Source organism: Tenrec ecaudatus, chromosome 10, assembly GCF_050624435.1.
Source record: "Tenrec ecaudatus isolate mTenEca1 chromosome 10, mTenEca1.hap1, whole genome shotgun sequence".
NCBI lineage: Eukaryota > Metazoa > Chordata > Mammalia > Afrosoricida > Tenrecidae > Tenrec > Tenrec ecaudatus.
The window spans coordinates 3,473,962-3,493,513 of NC_134539.1; the positions used below are offsets into that span (position 1 = coordinate 3,473,962).

Sequence of the window (19,552 nt, forward strand, 5' to 3'; positions counted from 1 at the left end):
ATTGGGGAGTAAAAGATGAAGGGGGCACGATCAGGCTGTGATAGCACAATTCACGTGAGGGCCATGTACCCCGAGGGGGGGTGCTCCAAGATGATGTGAGTCCTTGAGGGGACTGGATTATTGGGTTATTGCGCCGTACGATATGTAAATGATCTGCCAATAAAACTGTTGGGGGGATAAAAGAACCTTCATCTCAGGGGGTCTGCAACTGTGCAGTATCAATAAACCAAACCCATTCAACTTAGCAAGCCCACTGCTGTTCAACCAGACAGAAGCAGCAACAGCAATATGGAACTATCGCAAATAACAGTTACAATATCTGCCAGGTATTAGTTAATATTTTTATTCCTATTTCAAAACTCATAACAAATCTGGTTTTGTGCGTTTTTTTTTACTGTTCTTATTTAATTGTTAGTGGTAGGAAATCATAAGCTACCTTTCGGTATGTGATTTCTTTATACGTAAGTAGGATGGTCATGAAGGCACCGTTGGTGCCCGGATTCTCGGATCCAGGGTCTCTCCCTGCTCCTCTCTATCCGCCATTCGGAGAGTGTCAATCATATGACCCGCCATCCCTTGACTCCGGTGTTTGTTGAGATCCTCAATACAGATGTGCCCCCGTCTTCCCACACATGCTACCAAGACAACTGGCTCTGAGGGACACGTGGGGGCCGTGCCCTCTCCAGCTCCTTGACTAATCCCGAAAAGCCAAGGAATTCTTAGCATGTGGTTCCAAACCCATCCGTCACAGGGCACAGCACAGACCAGCGAAATCCCCTTAGTCTTGGGAAGGCAGCCTGTCCTTCGTGAGTGGAGACACAACAAGGTTCAGCGTGATGGCACCTGATGGAGTCTGTGTCGACATGCAGGTCCCTGGGGAGGGGCTTAGGGGAAGGGTCTCTATATAGGCAAGCTTGGCTTCCTACTTTGTTTCTGTCCCACCCTCCTGATCATGCCCTCCCCCGGCTCTACAGAGCCAAGTGAAGACCTGACAAACACAGGGCCATCAAGCCCTACATTGGAAATAAAGATTTTTAGGGAGAAAGCATGTGGCGAGTCCCAAGTTCTAAAATTGTGATCCAGGACAGGGTATCTCAAGCTGCCGAACCCCTGGTTTGCATGATCCCTTCCAGCAGATTCGGGCCACACTCAAAACACAGACAGCCCATTGGGAAACAATAAACCCCCCAAATCAAACGTACTGCCATCCAGGCAATGCCAACTCAGGGCAACCCTGCAGGACAGGTGGAGCCGCCCTGTGGGCTTCTGAGGCTGTCCCTCTTGTAGACAGGTGTACACAGCCTCTCCTTTCTCCAGGGGAGCAGCGGGCCGTCCCCTAGCCTGGTCGTGCGCAGCCCGAGAGTAACCCGCTAGGCCGCCAGGGCACAGACAAATACGTTTGCCAAAATGTCACCAGGTGGTGCACTGGACCCACCTAATGGCTGCCCGTTGAAGTCTACCTGGCGGCACCATGGAAGCAGGAGGAGGCGATCAGCTACCGTAAAGCTCACAGTCAGAACCCTGGGGAGACGTGCCGGTCTATCGTGCAGGGGCTCTGAGCCAGATCGACAACAGGAAGGTGGTTGGCAGTGACACTTTTTGTTTGTTTGTTTGCTAAATGTCCATTGAAAATCCCCTGCTGTCTCTCCTGTAGGTCAGTGGTTCTCAGCCTTCCTACTGCACCCACTCTCTAATACAGCTCCTCAGGTGGTGGTGACCCCCAACCATAAAATTATTTCCATTGCTACTTCAGCACTGTCATTTTGCTACTGTTATAGAGTCAACATGCAAATATCTGCTATGCAGGGTGTATTTTCATGGTGACAAATTAAACATCATTAAAGCAGAGTGATAAATGGCAAAAACAATATGCAATTATATATTGTGAAATATTCATTTCTAATGATAAATAAATGAAATTGTGTCTTGAAGCATGGTGCAGCATGGGTAACAGTCTTCGTGCTGGGTACTCATAGGTGGGCGTATCTGTGTGTGGGCGCACCCGCCTGGAGACGATAGAGGAGCGATGTCCCAGTTCCTGAGAGCATCAGAATGTGTGCTTTCCGATGATCTTAGGCGGCCCCTGTGAAAGGGTCGTTCAACCTCCCCAAAGGGGTCGTGACCCACAGGTTGAGAACCGCTGCTCTAGCTCTTACTCTAGCATTCATCTTTGAAATGAACATGGGGCACAAGAGAAAAGCAGGGACCCGGGCCGGGGCCACTCAGACATCGGTCATTGGGACTCCCATGGGTACAGCACATGGGTCACCCCAAAGTGGCCCATCGTGCCCGGGGCCGCCGTGAGTCAGGGACCGCTCACAGCGGTTAACAAGCATGTCTCGTTTAATCAAAGGCCAGTGGGTATGCACTGGGCTGCCCATCTGCAAGGTCGGTGGTTCAAGACAAGCAGCAGCTCCGCTGGAGGAAGAAGGGGCTTTCTACTCCCATAACCCGTGACGACAGCCTCAGAGCCTGCAGGGGCCGTCCAGCCCGTCCTACAGGGTCACTGTGAGTCGGCGCTGACTCGGTGGCAGTGAGGAACCGACAGACCCGTCTGAAAGAAGTCGTGTCAGAGCGCTCCTTAGAGACAAAGAGGGTGAGACTCCGTCTCACGGACTGTGGACGTGTCGTCAGGAGAGACCAGTCCCTGGGGAAGGACGTCCTGCTTGGTAAAGGCGAGGGCAGCGACAGAGAGGCAGGCCCTGGACGAGAGGAAAGGAAAGAGTGGCTGCGGCGGCGGGCTCCGACACTGGGATGGCACTGGGATGGCGTGGGGAGCGGCAGGGCGGGCGGTGTCTGCGTCTATGGCACGTGGGCGGGCTATGGTCCAACCGACTCCCTGGCCCTCCCAGAAACATCTCCTCAGAATTCCTTGGCTAATGATTATGTGCCTTGGAGACAAATTCCAAAGCAGAGCACTGTTTCCACATCTGCCTGGGGGCGACACCTGGCACAGGACCAAGCCCAAATCTCACCCATCCTAAAACAGGCCACCTGCTCCCCTGGCCACCTTCTCACTGCAGTCGTCCCTGAAGCTCCCGCAGGCGGTCCTGCTGCGATAACCGAGCCCTCTGAAGACACCTGGCCCTGGGCTGTGGGGGAGCGGTATGGGCTGGGGTAGGTGGCTGGCCTACGGGCTCTGGGCAGCCAGGAGGAGGGAAAGCCCAGGGAGGTGGTGGCCCCTCTCCCTCTGCACCCTCCTCCAGACAGGGGTGAGCGGGTCCCAAGCCCTGAGAAGCGAGGGCTGCTCTTTGGCGTGAGAAGCAGTGCCAGGGTGCCAGGCTCTCCGTCGGCAGGCCTGCGAAGCCCTGAGCACACACAATGTGTCTTTCTCTCACGCCTTTTCAGCGGAGGACAAGGGACCGCGATGACAGGGTCTGATTTCCAAAGCGCCTCATCTCACACACCCTTTTCTCGAGGGCAGGATGTTGGCGAAAAGGTCTTTGAGCTAAAAATAATACCACTTGTCTCCCCTGGGTGAGCACAGGGGAAAGAGCCAGGCCAGAACACAGGGCAGCTTTGTGGGAGGGGTGCACTGGGGGTCCAGGCCCCTAGGGGACACGGGGCCAGAAGAAAGGACCTGCCCACTCACTTGCCCTGGCAGGCAGCTCCACAGTGACCCTGGGGGTACGAGGGCGTGAGATGCTTGGGTTGAGTCCAGTAAACAAAGCGAGGGGTCGTGCCAACAAGGGAGGCTCCTCAGTCCCCTGCGGAGGTGAGACAGGGAGAGGACAGAGAGGAGGGAAAGATCAAGGTGACTGGGAGGATACATCTGGTTCTTCCTGGGACAAGGACAGGGCATCACAGAGACCGGTCAAAGGCAGAAGAGCGAGGTGTGTGTTCCCTGAGGGCACCAGCGAGGGTGTGGGGCACCTGCATCTCAAGTGACCACACGTCAAGCGGGAGACAGGGGTTCTGACATGGAAGGTTCTGGAAGCACAGGAGTCCAAGAAGCCAGCAGCCCAAGAAAGGCATGGTTAGTCTGCAGTCGAGCTCAGAGGCCTTGCTGGCCCATTCAGGGGCTGGCATGCACCATCCTGTCCCAGGAATGAGGAGGAGGAGGCAGGGGAAAGGCTTCCATAGAAGGAGAGACTTTCCTGAGAGGCTGGAGAAGGGGTGGGGAGGGGGAGGGTGCGGCTCGAGCAGTCACGGCACACAGGCTAGAACTCACCAGCATTTATACGCTGCACTGCAACCTCGGTGGTTCGAACCCACCATCTGCTCCAAGGGAGAAAGAGGAGGTTCTCTGCTCCGATAAAGACTGACAGCCTCAGGCACCCTGTGGGGCAGGTCTATTCTATCCCACGGGGTGTGAGGAGTCTACGAGGGAGTGGACGGGCCCTGACCACACGGCAGACACAGCTACAGAAAGGCGATAACTAGACAGCCTGGAATTTCCTTCCAGAATAGGGACTGTCTCCGGGGGCCTAGAAACTCTGCAGAGATTGTAAAGGGTCAGGCAAGCTGGGAGGAGGCCTGGTGGTATTGGACTGACCCATAAGGTCAGCGGATGGAAACCGACTGCTGCTCCATGGGAGAAAGATGAGGCTTTCTACTCCTGCGAAGAGCGGCAGTCTGGGAGCCTCCAGGGCGGTCTACCGGTCCTATAGGGCCGCTGTGGGTCAGGATCCACTCGATGGCCGAGAGTGAGGGGCCAGTTGAGATGCAGGGGGGGTGAGTACTGAAGGACGGCCAGACCCCCAGGAGGGGACCTGAAGCATTAGCCGTGCTTGGAGGAGAAGGACAAGCAATAGGAGGCGTCCCTCCTATTGGGCCAAAGCTGTGCCTTGGCGGTCAGGGGCCAGCCGAGGTCGCCTGCCAACACCAGGAAGAAGGGGAAGCCAGAGGAAACTCCAATATGGGCATCGGGTCAGCGGGCACCACACCTAGAGCTCTCTTCACATCAGGCAACCGCAAAGCAAGCCTGCTATCCATCAGCAGATCCACGGCTCACCGGCCGTCAAAAGAAGCGTCGTCCTGGCCACAGGCTCTGCCACACGTGACCCCCGCGAATGTGATGCTAAGTGACACACACTCCTGCCATCGGTGGGGACTCACAGCCACCTCATAGGACAGCGGAGAGCCGCCTGGTGGGTTTGCACGACTGCAGCCCCTCATGGGAGCAGACAGCGCTGGCTTTCCCCCACGGAGTGGCTGGTGGCTTCGACGTGGCTCTCATGTAGATCTCAGCCCAAGGAGTAACCACTGGGCCGCCAGGAGCCTTTGCTAAGGAGGTGAGTCTGTGCCAAAGGGACGCACCTTGCTTGAACCCGGGCACGTGAGCACCACGGCCCAGAGGAGAATCGCTGGCTGTGAGTGACAGTGTCGGCGGTGCGGGTGGACGACACCCACCACCAGCAGCAGCGGCGGGCAAAGGAGAGGGGCCGGCCGGGCGTGTTCGTGGTCACCAGGGCAGCGGAGAGGCGGTTGTGTAAAGGAGCACCAAGTCTGTTTGTGGAGACTGGAGAGGCCCACGCGGCGTGGCTGACGGCGTGGTGCCGGCCTGGCAGAGGTAGCAGGAGCGGCGATTTTAAAGCCTTTGGAAGAAGGAAGGGGAGCGGAGGGCGGCTCCGTCGGGATTCCCGAGCTGTGGAATTTTCCCGGACGCCTGCACAGCGAGTTCTAACCCTCTGTCTTGCAGTGATGGCAGAGGGGGTGAGGGGCGGGTGGGGGGGGTCTAGAAGCCTCCAGAGGCCAGCCCCCACGTGTCCTCCTCTCCCCGGCTGCCCAGGCCCCACATGCCTGTGAGCACCGCTCCTCGCCCCTGGGGAGAATCCCGAGACCCACACTCACAGAGCGCCCCAGGGCTCCCCCCACCTCCAGTCTCAGAAACTCCCAGGGCCTGAGCGGGCTTTCTGCCCTTCCATGTGCTGCACCAAACTTCCTATCACCTGTGTTCTCTGAAGCCCCGCCCCCACCAGCACCAACACATGCATGCCGGCCTGCCCTTGAATGCTCACTTCTGCACTCAAAACTAAAAACTCACAGGCCTTGCCGCGTCACCCACTCACAGCGACCCTACAGGACAGGACAGAACTGTCCCCGTGGGCCTCCCAGACCGTAAATCTTTATGGAGACAGAAAGCACCTCTGGGGTGGGGACTCAAACCACCAACCTTCTGGTCAGCAGCGGGGCATGCTCACCTCTGGCCCCACCAGTGAAGGCGCCCTGAGTGCGTCTGGCACCGTGTCATTTCGGGCCAGGAGGCCCTCTTTGTCTCCCAGGGCCTGCCGCCTGCCTCATGTAAAAGCCTGCATGCTTGGCTGCAGCCAGTGTCAGGTTCGCAGGCTCGTTCCAAGCCTGTCCTCCGGCTCATCTTATCTGAGTGAGGAACTGGCCCGGTCCTCACACCTCCCCCTGGCATTGGATCGCCGCCGGCGCCCCGCTGAGCTGCCAAATCCAACAGGGGAAAAACAACCGGCCACAATCTGTCAGCGTTCTGAGCTGAGGAGGAAATCGCATGTTTGAGATAAAATTCTCTGGTGGACGACGTGGATGTTATCAGCTTTATGGAGGCGTTTCCTTCCAACGCGAGAATAACGGTGCCTCCCATCACCCCTGAAACATGAGTGCGTCTCCCCGAGACGCAGGCCAGGGCTGCTTCTCCCCCGGGGTGGCCGGGGTGGCTGCATGGCTTCTCTGCTGTGGTGGCCGCACACCTCTCTGGCCGTCCCAGCCCGTAGCGACCCTGGAGGACCAGTCCCAAGGTTATAGGCTTCACTGAAGCCGACACACACATCTTTCTCCCTGTCGGGGCGGCTGGTACATTCGAACTGCCGAACTTCTGATGAGCAGCCTAACCCCACAGCGCTCCCGGGACTCCGTGGTTGGAAGCCAGGCTTAGTACATTTCAATCTTGAGATGGGGCAGGTGGGGGCTCAGAGACAATCTATGCCAGTCCATGGAAACCCTGGTGGAACATTGGGTTACGCGCTGACCTGCTAACCACATGGTCTTCGGTTCAAACCCGCCAGCCGCTCTGTGGGAGAAAGAAGGGGCTTTACACTCCCACAAAGATCGCAGGCTCAGAAGCCCACAGAGAGCCCTGCTCTACCCTACTGTGCCTCTATGAGTGGCATGGGCACCATGACAGTGCGTGTGGGCGAGGGTAGGTGGAGGGGGCGGGACATGTTGAGATTCGCCAGTGACTGAGCCTCTGCGTTCGCCCCTTCTTCTCTTCACAAAGGAATCCTAGTGGCACTAGGAGTCACGCATTGGATGACTGGCCCCAAGATTGGCAGTTCGAACCCACTGGCTGCTCTGTGTGAGAAAGATGAGGCTAAAGACTGACGGTCTTTCATGGGAGCTGGTATCAGGGGCTCAAGTGGGCAGAGACTGCTTTGAACACGATGATGTCAGAAATGCGCTTGACACACCGGAGGAATGTATGGATTGTGATAAGAGATGTATTTAAAAATAATAATAATTTTAAAAACAACCTAACAGTCTTGGGAGCCTGGAGTCAGAACCAACTTGATGGAGGTGCGTTTGGTGTTCCCTGTAGAAGCTTCACTGTGCCTCACTCATGCTGAGCCTTTTTCTTGCTGCTGTCCAAGGCCATGGAGTCAGCTCCGACCCACAGCCACCTCACGCACCACAGACCGAGACACTGCCTGGCCCCAGGCCATCCTCACGGCGGTTCTTGTGCCTGAGCCCATTGTTGCCGCCACTGCCCGTCCATCTCATGGAGGGCCCTCCACTTCACCAAGCACGCTGTCCTTCTCTGAGAACTGCTCTCTGCTGACCGGCCACTTGTCCAAAGTGTGTAAGATGAAGTCTCGCCATCCTCACAAGTCCTTCCAAAATCGAGTCCTGTGGGGGAGAACCGAGCGGGCCCCCTGTGCGTATAAACTAACTGTTCAGAATAAACCTTATGGTCAAAGTCCGTCGAGTCCGGATCGTTTTCACGGCTAGCCTGCTCTGAGCCGTCTCATCTGTCTTGTGGGGAACACTGAGGTCTGTGTGGGCACAGTTGAACTGATGGAATGAGCGCTGGCTTCTTCTCCGTGCTCCGAGGAGCTCCGCGCGCCCTCTGAGCTCTAAGGCAGAGCCAGCCGAGAGAGGAGCTCCATCTGGGTCAAACATCCCAGGAGCTGCCAATCAAGGTTCGCTGGCAGCCACCAGCGGGTTAAGTGAGGCCCAAGGCCCACCGCTCCTTTTCACATATTGGCATCCTCTCAGAAGCCGGCCCACCCCAGCTCCCTCCTCAGTCCTGGGGGACCCAACTTCCTTCTAGGCTGCTGCTCACTCACCAGCCAGCAAGGTCAGCCCCTGGGTCACAGGCACCAGCCAGCAAGGTCAGCCCCTGGGTCACAGGCACGCACAGATGCCAGGAAGCTGCCAGAGGGAGAGAGGCCGTGGATGGGCGGCCGGGCCTGGCTCCCTCCCTCCTGTGCAGGCAGACAAGGCGACCTTTCTCTTTCCAAAGCCTTATGCTCCCCAGGCCGCTGGAACTCCACGGCTCCTTCTTGCCCATCCTCAGCGTGGTCTCCCTCCGAGGATGAACTCGCTCTGAGCAGGAGTGTGGTCTGATGGCTCCACTTTACACAGAATCCAAGACCGACCCAGGGAATGGTCTGACCCCTGCCCCAAGAGTCCCAGAGGCCAAGGTGTCAAAGTCAAACCTCACCTCCCCCACCCCAGTCCCTATTCCCAGGAAGTCTTCATGAAAGCCAGATTCTCTCTGGGACCAGGAGGTATTCCAACCACCACCACGATATCCCAGGGGGAAACTCGGGGGGCTAGGATGGATTATGTTTATCTGACCCCTCCCACAGCCTTTGGGCCACAGCAGCTTTCTCGGGGTGCAAATCCACCAGTCACTCCTTGAGAGAAGATCCCAGCCTCGGGACCCTATGGACAGGGCTACCCCATCCTGTGGGGCACTGTGAGTCGGGGTCAACTCAGTGGCAGTGGGTAGGGGGCACCCTAGGCACATTCACTGTGGGCATAACCAGCAACGGTCCCCGGCTCTCACCAAAGAGGAATGGGAATAGGGGACTTTTCGAAACAAGCCCGTTGCTGCCAAGGCACTCTGATTCACTTGACCCTGCTGTCCGGTGGGTTTCTGAGGCTGCCAGTCTCGATGGGAACAGACAACCTCTCCCAGCTCTCCCCCCAGGAGCCGCTGCTGGGTTTGAAGCACCCACCTGTGACCTCAGTATTGTTTGTTTCTTGTCCCGGTGGTCCCTGACTTATGACAAGGCTCTGATGAGTGCCAACTGTCTAATTTCTGCTCTGTTCTGTTTTTCTTCCTCTTGCCTTTAAGCTGCCCCAGTGGCGTAATGGTTATTTGTTGGGCTGCTAACTTCAAGGTTGGCTGTTTGAAACCACCAGCCGCTCCATGGGAGAAAGATGAGGCTTTCTACTCCTATCAAGAGTGACTGTCTCAGAGGCCACAGGGGGTGGTCCACCCTGACCTACAGGGTCACTGTGAGTCGGGGCCGAATCGATGGATGTAAGTGAGTGGCTCTTGCTTTTGATTATCAAGCTCTTTATAAACCTATTTTTGATTTGCCTGTGGGGTGGGAAGCATTACATACCTGTGCGTGAACACCTGAGAATACGTCCACAAACCACCTGCTGTAATCGTGCTGCAGCTCAGATGATGAACCATCCAATATACTAAAAATCCACTGAGGGTGGTCGGTGTGGCTCATCTGAACTCCGAAAACAACCCAAACCCACTGCCACTGAGTCAATTCTGACTCGGGGCGACCGAGCAGGGCAGGGTAGAACTGCCCCTGCAGGTTCTGAGTCTGCGACTCTCTGGGAGTAGACAGCTTCATCTCTCTCCCTTGAAGCGGCTGGTGGTTTTGAACTGCTGAGCTTGCAGTTAGCAGCCCAGTGCACGACCACCACGCCACCAGGGCTCCTTGTCCTACCTCCAGCAGGTCCCAAGTAGTCCTAAACCTAGACCACGACCCTCCTTTTATTTATTTTTCCTATAAGCGTTTTCCCTGTACATCCGTGGGAGGTGAGGCAATTTCCCCAGAGCCGCTCAGCAAGAGAGCAGCAGTTAAGACCAAGCTCAGACTCCAAATCTCCTTACGGTCACCGGTGGTACAGTAGGTTAAGCGCTGACCCACTAACCGAAAGGTCGGGGATTTGAACCCACTAACTGCTCTGCGGGAGAAAGACTGGGCAAGCTGCTTCCATCAGAAACCCTCCGGGGCAGTTCGACTCTGTCTGACGGGGTCCCTGTGTGTGGGAATGGGCTTGTGGGCAGCAGGGCTGGTGCCTAATGACGGACCAGGGGCTCACAGAGGCCTGGCTGCACCCTCTGGTCTCCTGGATGAAGCACATGCACCCTGACAGCCGGGAAGACAAACAAATCAGTCCTGGGAGAAGTACAGCCAGAATGATCCTTTGACGCGAGCACGGTGAGACCCCAGGTTACCAGGAGGGACCACCCTTGGTGGTCAGTGAGTTTGGGGATTGGGTGGGCATCATTCAATACCATGCCCTTTCTCTGCCTGGCCATCTGCCCTCAGAGGCTGGCCACACACACACACACATACACACACACACACACACACACACACACAGTATCAACCTGGCTCATTGATCTGGCCAGCCAGGAGGCTGGCACTAGGGAGAAGAGAGAGGCTGGGGTGCTATGGCTCCCCGATAAGTTTAGCTCTTGTCTGACAGCCATCGGCAAACCCCAGTCCTCCCGTGTGACCCTGCCTCCACCCTTGGCGCTGTGGTCCTAGAATATGCACTGAGTCTGCTCCTGCCACACCCTGGCCACCCGTCCTAATCCCTCTGGATGGCCTTGTTTTCCTGGCTTCTTTAATTATTGTGATTAAATCCTCATTAGTTAAGTTCCTTGGGAGCAGGCCCAGTTTCCTGCCCTGACCCGGAGGCACCACCGGCCAGCAGGGGGTCGGAGCACCTGACCCACAATGGGAGGAAGCCCAGCCAGCTCCGGCCTTCCCTTCCCAACAATAACCAACATGATAAAAACTTTCATTAAGATAAGAGGCACTTGAACGTGTTCATCTACTGAGGGGGAGGGGGGGGAGGCGGGGGGGGGGCGGCTCTCCCCTCACTGCCCTCCCTCCTGACAGAAGAGCAGAGATGGAGGACCCCGGGCAGGACCAGGCCACCACGGGCCAGGAGACGGGCACGAACTTGCAGGGTGAAGGCCTCCTGGATTCCAGAGGCCAGCCGAAGGCGTCCCAGGTAATGCTACAGAGGACATGTCCGACGGGGGATGGCAGCAGAGGGCCAGAGACTGAATTCTGAGCTGTGTTTTCACATGTCTGAGTGACACTCCGAACCCCGGCATTCTTACCAAGCCCAGCCTTTGCGTTTCTGGCCTTTGGTCCATACCCGTAATGGCCTCAGAGATGTCCCCCCTGGCGTCCCAGCACAATGCCTCATCCTCGCTCACTGCCAGCACATCGATTCCAGGGAGCTTCAAGGGCAGAGTGGAACTCGCCCCTGAGGGTTTCTGAGATGGCCCATCTGGATGGGAGCAGCCAGCCTCCCCTTTCTCCCAAGGGGCAACTGGGTGTTTTGAACTGCTGACCTTGCATTTGACAGCCCGATGCGTCACTTATCCCCCCCCTCCTCCTCCCCAATTGTCCTCCATTCCTACACCAGTCCACCACCGCCCCAGATGCCCCCTACCCTCCCCACACAGGTGTTTCCATGGGGCATCAGCTCTGTCCACGAGGGGAGGGGTCGTCTCAGAGACATCTCAGGTACTAATGTTGGCGATGGCCAAGTCAGCCCCGGTCACCTGAGAATTAAATGCACCCCCACCCCTGCCCTGTGCTGTCACTCTGGTGATCAGTCTCAGATCAAAAACCTCTGTGACCTGTCTGGTTTGGTTTCTCTGAGTTTGGGAAGTAGACCTGCAGGCCTCTCTTCCTCACCTGTCTTCACCTGATAGCTCTGCTGAAACTTGTTCCGCAGCGCATACACCTGCCCTGGCCGGTGGGGGGTGGGGGTGGGGGGGGGGGTGGGGAGGTAACTAAGCGCGAGGGCCATTGGCCTGGAAGGTTGGACTCGAGGCCAGGAAGGCCTGCCCCACGTGGAAGGTGAGAACCCAGCCCTGAACCTCCTGCGCTTGCACCTACAGGACACGGGACGTCCACACTCATGGCCACCGAGTCGACTCCGACTCCCAGGGGTCCTACAGGGCAAGGAGCACTGCCCCCTAGATGTCCAGACTGTGAGTCCCTGCAAGCACAGGAAGGCTTGTCTTTCTCTGGAGGAGCGGCTGGTGGTTTCGAACGGCCAACCTTGCGGCTACCAGTAAGACCAGCCCAACGTGTAACCCCTTCGCCAACAGGGCTCAGGACACCAAGGTGACTCCTTCCCCAGGGAGTAAGTGGTGAGCGGGGCGGCCTCGGGCTCTCTCCACCACAGTGCTCATGGGTGGGGGACCTTCTAACTCACTGCCCATTCGACTCCGGGTGACCTGCAGGAGGGAGTGGAACTGCTCTGAAGGGCCCCCAAAGCTGAAACTCTCTACCGAAGCAGACGGCCACGCCTGTCTTCCTCAGCACAGCTGGTGGCTTCCAACAGCTGGCCTTCCGGTCAGCCGCCCACGTGGGATCACGGTGCCCTGGGCCTCGTGCCGGCATCCTTAGATGCACACGTGCCTTTCCGGTCGGCCTCCCTGAGTGAGACTGGACATGCCTGTGGTGACGAGGGCTCACGCCTGCCTTGTATCGCGTGGCACTGGACCCTTGCCCGAGCATGATGGGAGCTTCGCGGGTGTCACTGAATGACCGTGACTCTGAGGATGACGGGCTTCCTCCTCCGACGTGGGGAGCCCAGTCCTCCTCCGTCGTCGGTTCTGCGTCTGGAAGCTCCTCCACTGAAACCCGCTCACGTTGGGCGACCATGCTGGCATTGAAATGCCAGTGGCATTCCCCCAGCATCGCACAAGCCACCACCCAGCAGGACACACTTGGACACTGAGTAAGGAAGTCGCTGCACGCGAGTGGTGGGGAAGCGTGAGGAGCGTACAGTGCGCCGCCGAAGGGGCAGGCCGATCTCTGTTGGGAGAAGCGCGGCCAGAGCCCCCCAGAGAGGCAAGGCTGAGAAGACTCCGTCTCATGTACTTTGGACATGTTGTCAGGAGAGACCAGTCCCTGGAGAAGGACATCATGTTTGGTCAAGTGGAGGGGCAGGGAAAGAGGACTGCCCACAAGGAGGTAGACGGACACCGTGGCTGCAGCCACGGCACAGGGTACAGGGACGATTGTGAGGCTGGCGCAGGACCGGGTGGTGTTTTGTTCTGTTGTCTTGGGGTGGAGTCAGGCCCCAGGCCCCCCAACGACGCTGAGATTCTGCCTCCCTTTTAAAATCACTGGAAACCAACACGGGCCCGACTGCAGATGCGGCCACCACGGAGCCGACGCTTTCAGAATGGCAAAGCCCCGGAGAGGGTCTGCCCAAAGGCTGGCGCCACATCTGATGCCCCGGTGAACAGAGCCCTTGTCTGGACGATACTGTGCCTTCAGAAACGAATGTCGCTGTGAGTCTCCCCTGGGGGACGGTCCCTGAACAATGCCGCTTGTCTGAATAGCCCATCCCCTTGCCCAGGTGTGGGTGGCCTTGTTCAGAATCCCAGGAGTTTAGGAAGCATGTGTCCTTTCATGTTGCTTATCGGTTCAGCTGTTACCGTGTGATTTTACTCTGCAAAATAAAAAGGTTGCCGACTCGAGGGGCGGGGACCACCGTCTGCCTCCAAAGTGGACGCTGCCTTTGTTGGGGAGGAAAGACCTTCTTACCCGGGGGGCCATTAGGAGAGCCCCCCAGAAGGCACAGGCACAGAGCAAACCCAGCACCCCAAACCAGCCAGCGAGCGGAGCCCCACAGCACCCCAAGTCTGCGATCCTTCCAACCACCACTCAGACCTCAGCACAGGCCCCTCGTGAATCTCACAGCCAGGTCTCCGGTCTCGGGTCTCACGGAGCTCAGGCTGACTGGGGGAGCGGGGAGAGAGTGAAATCCAGGGCTTCTTGGGGAATTCCCCCGGGGAAAGAAAACAGGGGTTTTCTGGTGTCTGAATGGTGCTGGCCCCTTTCCCAGCCAGGGACTTTAAAACTTGGTACCAGTCTCAACTAGAAGAGACCCCTATTTGTACCTATTCCTAAGACAGACTCCCCAATGGAATGCTCCAACTGCAGAACAATGTCACTCACACCACATACAGTAATGCCCAGACCCGCAGGTAGCCCAGTGAATAGAGAACAGGTTGAAGTTGTCAAAAATGTTGTCTTCCTTGGCTCCGCCCTCAGTGCTCACAGAAGCATCAGTTAAGAGGTCAAAAGGCATGTCGCATCAGGGGCATCTGCTGCACAAGAGCTTTCGAGGGTGGAGGCGCAAGGAAGCTACTCAGAGCACTCAGGTGCCCCTGACCCAAACCATGGCGAGTTCAATGGTCTCAGGTGCCTGTGAACGTGGGACGCCGAATAAGGACCAAGGAAGATGGAGTGTTTGAATCGTGGTGCTGGAGAGAATGCAGAAAGCACTGCAGGCTGCCAGAAGCACAAACCAAGCGGTCTTGGGAGAAGTATGGACAGGGCGCTCCTTAGAGGCCAGGATGGCCAGACTTCATCTCATGTCCTTTGACATGTGGTCAGGAGGGCGCGGTCCCTGGAGAAGGGCGTCACGCTCGGTAAGGGGGAGGGACAGCGATCAAGAGGAGGCCCTCCGCGAGAGGGACGCACGGGGCTGCAGCAAAGGGAACAGCTCTGAGGGGGGTGCAGGGCGGGCAGCGGTTCGCTGTGTCGCACAGCAGGTCGCTGTGAACGGAACCTAGCCCACAGCCCCTAACAACAGAGACGGCATTGAAACGCAACGCCAACACAGCGGCCGGCATGCAGCACCTCCCGACTGAAATCTCAGCAGGCTGATGGAGGAAACCGACCAGCTGTTTCTCAAGTCTACATGGAAATGCAGGATGGAGCCATGCACTGTAAGAAAAAACTCGACAAAGAAGAAACATTATTTCTTTCTTGGTCGAGTTTTTTCTTACAATGTTTCAAGACGGACCGTAGATGTTCAGTTATCAAGAGAGCAAGGTGTTGACCTAAACCGTGAAAAGCAAATCAAGAAGCTCCTACAGAGCTGATGCCAACTCACAGGGACGCGTAGGCTGCACATCTTCCCGACAGCAGACGGTCTCCTCTTTCTCCTAAGGAGCAACTGCTGGGTCGGACCCTCTGACCTCGTGGTTAGCAGTCTCCTGCTTACCCAACACACAGAACGACTGATGAAGCAGAACACAGTCCTGACATACGCCCACGTGTCTGGTCCCGCTGACTCTGAACACAGCCCCTTTCAGGTAAGGAGACTCCTTCTTCAAAAGGAGGGTGTGCGCAATTGGACTGAGAGGGAAACATGGACCTCCCCACGCCCGTCACACCACACACAAACTGCGGCAGTTAGACCTCATGCCAACTGGATGGTACCTTGTGTGGAGGTGGCGATGGAGTCCAACCTGCCCACGGGGTTTGGACACTCACTGCCATTGCGTTGACTCAATTCACAGCAGCCGAGAAGACAGGGAAGAAGAGCCCCTATGCGTTTCCTGGACTGTAATTCGTTGTGGGAGTAGAAAGCCTTGTCTTGACTCCACCGAGCAGCTGGTGGTTTTGAACTGCTGACTCGTGGTTCACAGCCCAACACATAACCGCTAGGCCACAGGGGCTGCTCCTCCTTGCTGGGTTCTGGTCTATCTCCGGGACAGTGCCCTGTGGGGCCCCCAAACCTGTGGGGCCACCCGGGGGGCCTGCCTTGTTCCTGAGGACCTTGGATCCACATGACTCTGCACACCCACCGGCCGTGACCTCCCTGCTTTCCACTTGCCCGTCTGTGCAGCTACGTGGTTCTGTGCAGGGCCCGGCTAGCCTCGGATGGTGGGCTCGAGTTGGACCGGGCTGGAACACTCTCCTGATGTAAAATTACTTCTTGATATACAGTGCTTTCTGATACGGATGTGAATGTCACGAGGTTTGTGTCTCTAGACAAGCTGGCCTAACGCACAAACCTGAATTCAAGACCAATCGTGGAGTTCAGTGTAAAAGAGAAGGCAGAAAAGCGCAGGAGGTGACTCGGAGTCTGTGAAGATTCTGCACAAAGCATCGTGTCCCTGTGTCCTAGCTGTCCTGGTTCAGATGGCACAATGTCACAAACAAGAGCGAGAGGTGCAGAGTTCACGGCGTCCAGCTAACCAGCACCAGCACCGCCGGCCCAGCACACCGGGTCCTCCCAGTTACACAACACCCTGTCTCTCTCTCCCCAAGTGTCCACAAGGCCCCGGGGGGATGAGGGGGACGTGGATGTCAGAGCCACCGGCGAGGTCCCTCTCAGGAGACAACTGGCTTACCTGTCGAGGGCCGTGCTGGTCGGCATGCTTCTCCCAAACCCGCGGGCGCCCATCTGGCGGAAGTACGGGATGCAGGCCAGATTGGCAGCAATGATGGCCAGAGAGTCCGAGGGGCTCACAAAGAAGCCGTTTTGGCCTAGGATCATGTAGCGGTCCTGGGTGGAGGGGGGGGTAGGCGCAAGGGGGAACAATCAGACAGGGGCAGCCCCCATGGCGTCCGATTCCACACCCCGCCCCAGTCCCCACGTGAAGATGACACGACGGATATTGCTCTAAGGTCCTGGACCGTGCCAAGCCTGGGGGGTAACTGGGGCAGGACTAGAAATGGGGGCCAGAACCTAGATCCCAGCTGCCAACCCCCCCATAGGCTCCAGAAGAATGAGCCAGCCAGACGCCTTAGAAGGGGGCATGGCATGACCTGAGCTGGCTCACGCTGCACAGGTCACCTAGAAAGACGCGCGGCCAAGAAAGGACATCACGACGTCATGGTTGGTAAAGCGGCTGCCGGCTCACCACTGTCAAGTCAGGCCTGCCCCTGAGGGTTTCTGAGACCGTGGCTCTTTCCAGGAGGAGAAAGCCCGTCTTCTTCCCACAGAGCTGTTGGTAGTTTAGAACTGCTGCCCTTTCAGACCTCTGTCCAGTGTGTAACCACGCCGCCACCAGGGCTCCTTGGTAAAGGCGAGGGACAGCAGGCCTGAGGGAGGTGCTCCGGAAGACGGTGTGAGCAGCGAGGTGTGGAGACAAAGCGGGACCGGGCCTCTGTCCTGAGCCAGGATCCTTGAGCCAAAGCTGACAACCTGAGCCTGCAGTCCCGCCTACATCATTCATTCTTTCTTGGCCCAAAAAGGGGGAGCCGTGGAGGCCCGGTGGTCACATGCTGGGCCACTGACCTGACCGCAAGGCCATTGGCCAGAAACCACCAGCCACCCTGCGGGAGGAAGACAAGGCTTTCTCCCACGCCGGTAAAGACTTATGGTCTCAGAAATCCACCGTGGTGACTGACCCAATGGCAGGACATGAGTTTGGTTTTTTTTTGTTTCCCCCAAAGCAATGGTGAGCCAGGGCTGCTGTTCAGGCAGCTAGCTACTTCATGCGAGGGTTTCAACCCAGCCAGCAGTAACTGAATTTCCAGTCTGTAAATGATTAAAAAGAAATCACCTCTTTATAGCAGAATGCTAACTGGGATGAACTGAGAGTACCTGCTATGGAAGAACTGAGCCAGCAGGCAGCAGGGGCAGCTGCAGGGCCCGCCCTGGGGGGTGCTCGTGAATGCCCTGCTCCCAGACGCCCGGTCCATCAAAGGTGCGCAGAAAGAAGGGCTGGCACTCACCCCGTCGGCATCGAACGCAGCCCCGAATCCATACTCCCCTCCCTTCATGGCTTCCAGGAGGGTGGTCGCGTAGGTCAGGTTTGGGTCAGGGGGCTGGCCTCCGAAGTCCTCCAGGGGGACACAGTTGACGGCGGAATTGGCGGGGGCCCCCAGCTCATCACACAGCACCTTCCTGACGTAGGGACCCATGACTGAAAGAAGGACACAGGGCACGTGAGACCTCAGTCAAACACCCCCACTCCCACCCCAGGGGGTGTCCGGTCGGAATCTGAGAGGTCATCTAACAGTACGCCCACCACGGGCCCTCCACCTGCTAGATCTTGAGTGCCTCCCGGCAGCAAGGTACCTAAAAAACACATCCGGCAAGGCACAAGGCCTCAGCCGAGGCCTCCACAGGCCGAGAGCAGAAGCACTAGGTGGTACCTGGCCAGCCCCGCTCTGAAAGGGAGCCTGTTGAAGGTCAGGGGCAGCGTGAGAGAAAAGAGTGGGGTAAAACTCGAAATCGTAACAGAGACCAGGCTTGCTGGTTCGAGAGAGACAGGGGGAGCCCCGGGGGGCAGTGGGTGGCCCTGGGTCACCCCTTCTATGGGTCCATTTTCAGCCAAGCAACTGGCAGCTCTGTAAGCAGAGCAATCGCACTGGGGAGAGCTGCACAGTCTGAATCCTCAACTGTGTGAGACCCCAAGGAGAAAACTCTGCAGGTCGGTGAGGAATAGGAATCAGGGAGGAGGCAGGGGCGCACTGCCCCACACAGGGACTGCCTTGGCCGACCCGACAGCAGCAGGTCCTGGGTCGGCCTACGGCCTACAGAGGGGAGGCTGATGGTCAGTGATTGACAGTAATGAGTTCACAATGCACCAACAATTCACAACAGGAAGTCAAGCGTGATCTGCCCTCTATAGACCCGCAGTACTCACAGTCATTGGTTCACACCCCGCCTGCTTCCCCACAAAAAGTTTAAAAAGAAATAACAAGGTGGCTTTGGAAATTCAGGACCCCATGCGATTCTGACACAGGGACCATGACCTGTCCTCCACCACTGTTTTTCTAAAACCCTGAGGGGAAAGTGGGGCCACAGTTGAAGCACTTGCTGGGCTGCTACAAGGTTGGATGCTCAAACCCAGACCCTGACTCCACAGGAGAAAGATCTGCTGACCTGATCCCATGACACCTTGGGGAAGTTCTGCTCCATCCTCCTTCCCCGGGCGTAGAGGTGGGGTGTCCCTGTGAGCTGAAATTGACTGAACGACAATATCAATAATCCCCTTCCAATGAGCTCTTTCTCCCCCAAACTCCTTCAAAAGAGGCCCGAAGGAAACCATCCCCTTAGGCATGAAGGATTCCCTGCCTGGCGTGCATTGGTCTGCCTGGCCTTTTCATGGGTGAAAAGCTTTCTCAGACTCAAAGCAGAAAAGCACTGAGAGGCTGAACAGGGGGCTGGGTCTCCCCAGCGGTCTCCTGAGGCTGCTGGGAGCCAGCTGGACGTCTGAGAGTAAGCTCAGTCCCCAGGAGGAAGGCTGAATCGGTCCCCCATATCCGCAGTCTCAAAGGGCCTCTCGGGACGCTTCTCTGTGCAGGCTTCGGGACCATCTGGAGTCCCTCGCCTGACAGGGACCCTCAGAGTCTGGCAGCCAGCCGAGTCCCACCCACGGTGAGTGGCTGCCGAGGTTAAGACACAAAGGAAGGTACCACTCAATCCAGGAACCACGTGGGCATACAAGCAGTGCACGTGTCCAGCATCTGCCCAGAAGGCTGGCGGTTCCAGTCCACCCAGGGGTGCCTAGGGAGAAAACCCTGGCAACCCACTCCCCACAAAAACAACAATCAGCCGTGGCAAATGGAAGGGGCACCACCCCATCCAACCC

The 19,552-nt window shown here is 57.3% G+C and overlaps 1 protein-coding gene across 1 annotated transcript in view; it reads right to left on the reverse strand.

Moving 5' to 3' along the window:
- Positions 1-19,552, reverse strand: part of PGM5 (phosphoglucomutase 5) — a 96,821-nt gene that overhangs the window by 53,513 nt on the left and 23,756 nt on the right. Inside the window, exons 5-6 of the mRNA XM_075559857.1 lie at positions 17,688-17,878; positions 16,358-16,512 (exon numbers count right to left, since the gene is read on the reverse strand). Of these exons, the coding sequence (XP_075415972.1) occupies positions 16,358-16,512; positions 17,688-17,878 (346 nt within the window). The remainder of the gene's footprint in view (positions 1-16,357; positions 16,513-17,687; positions 17,879-19,552) is intronic.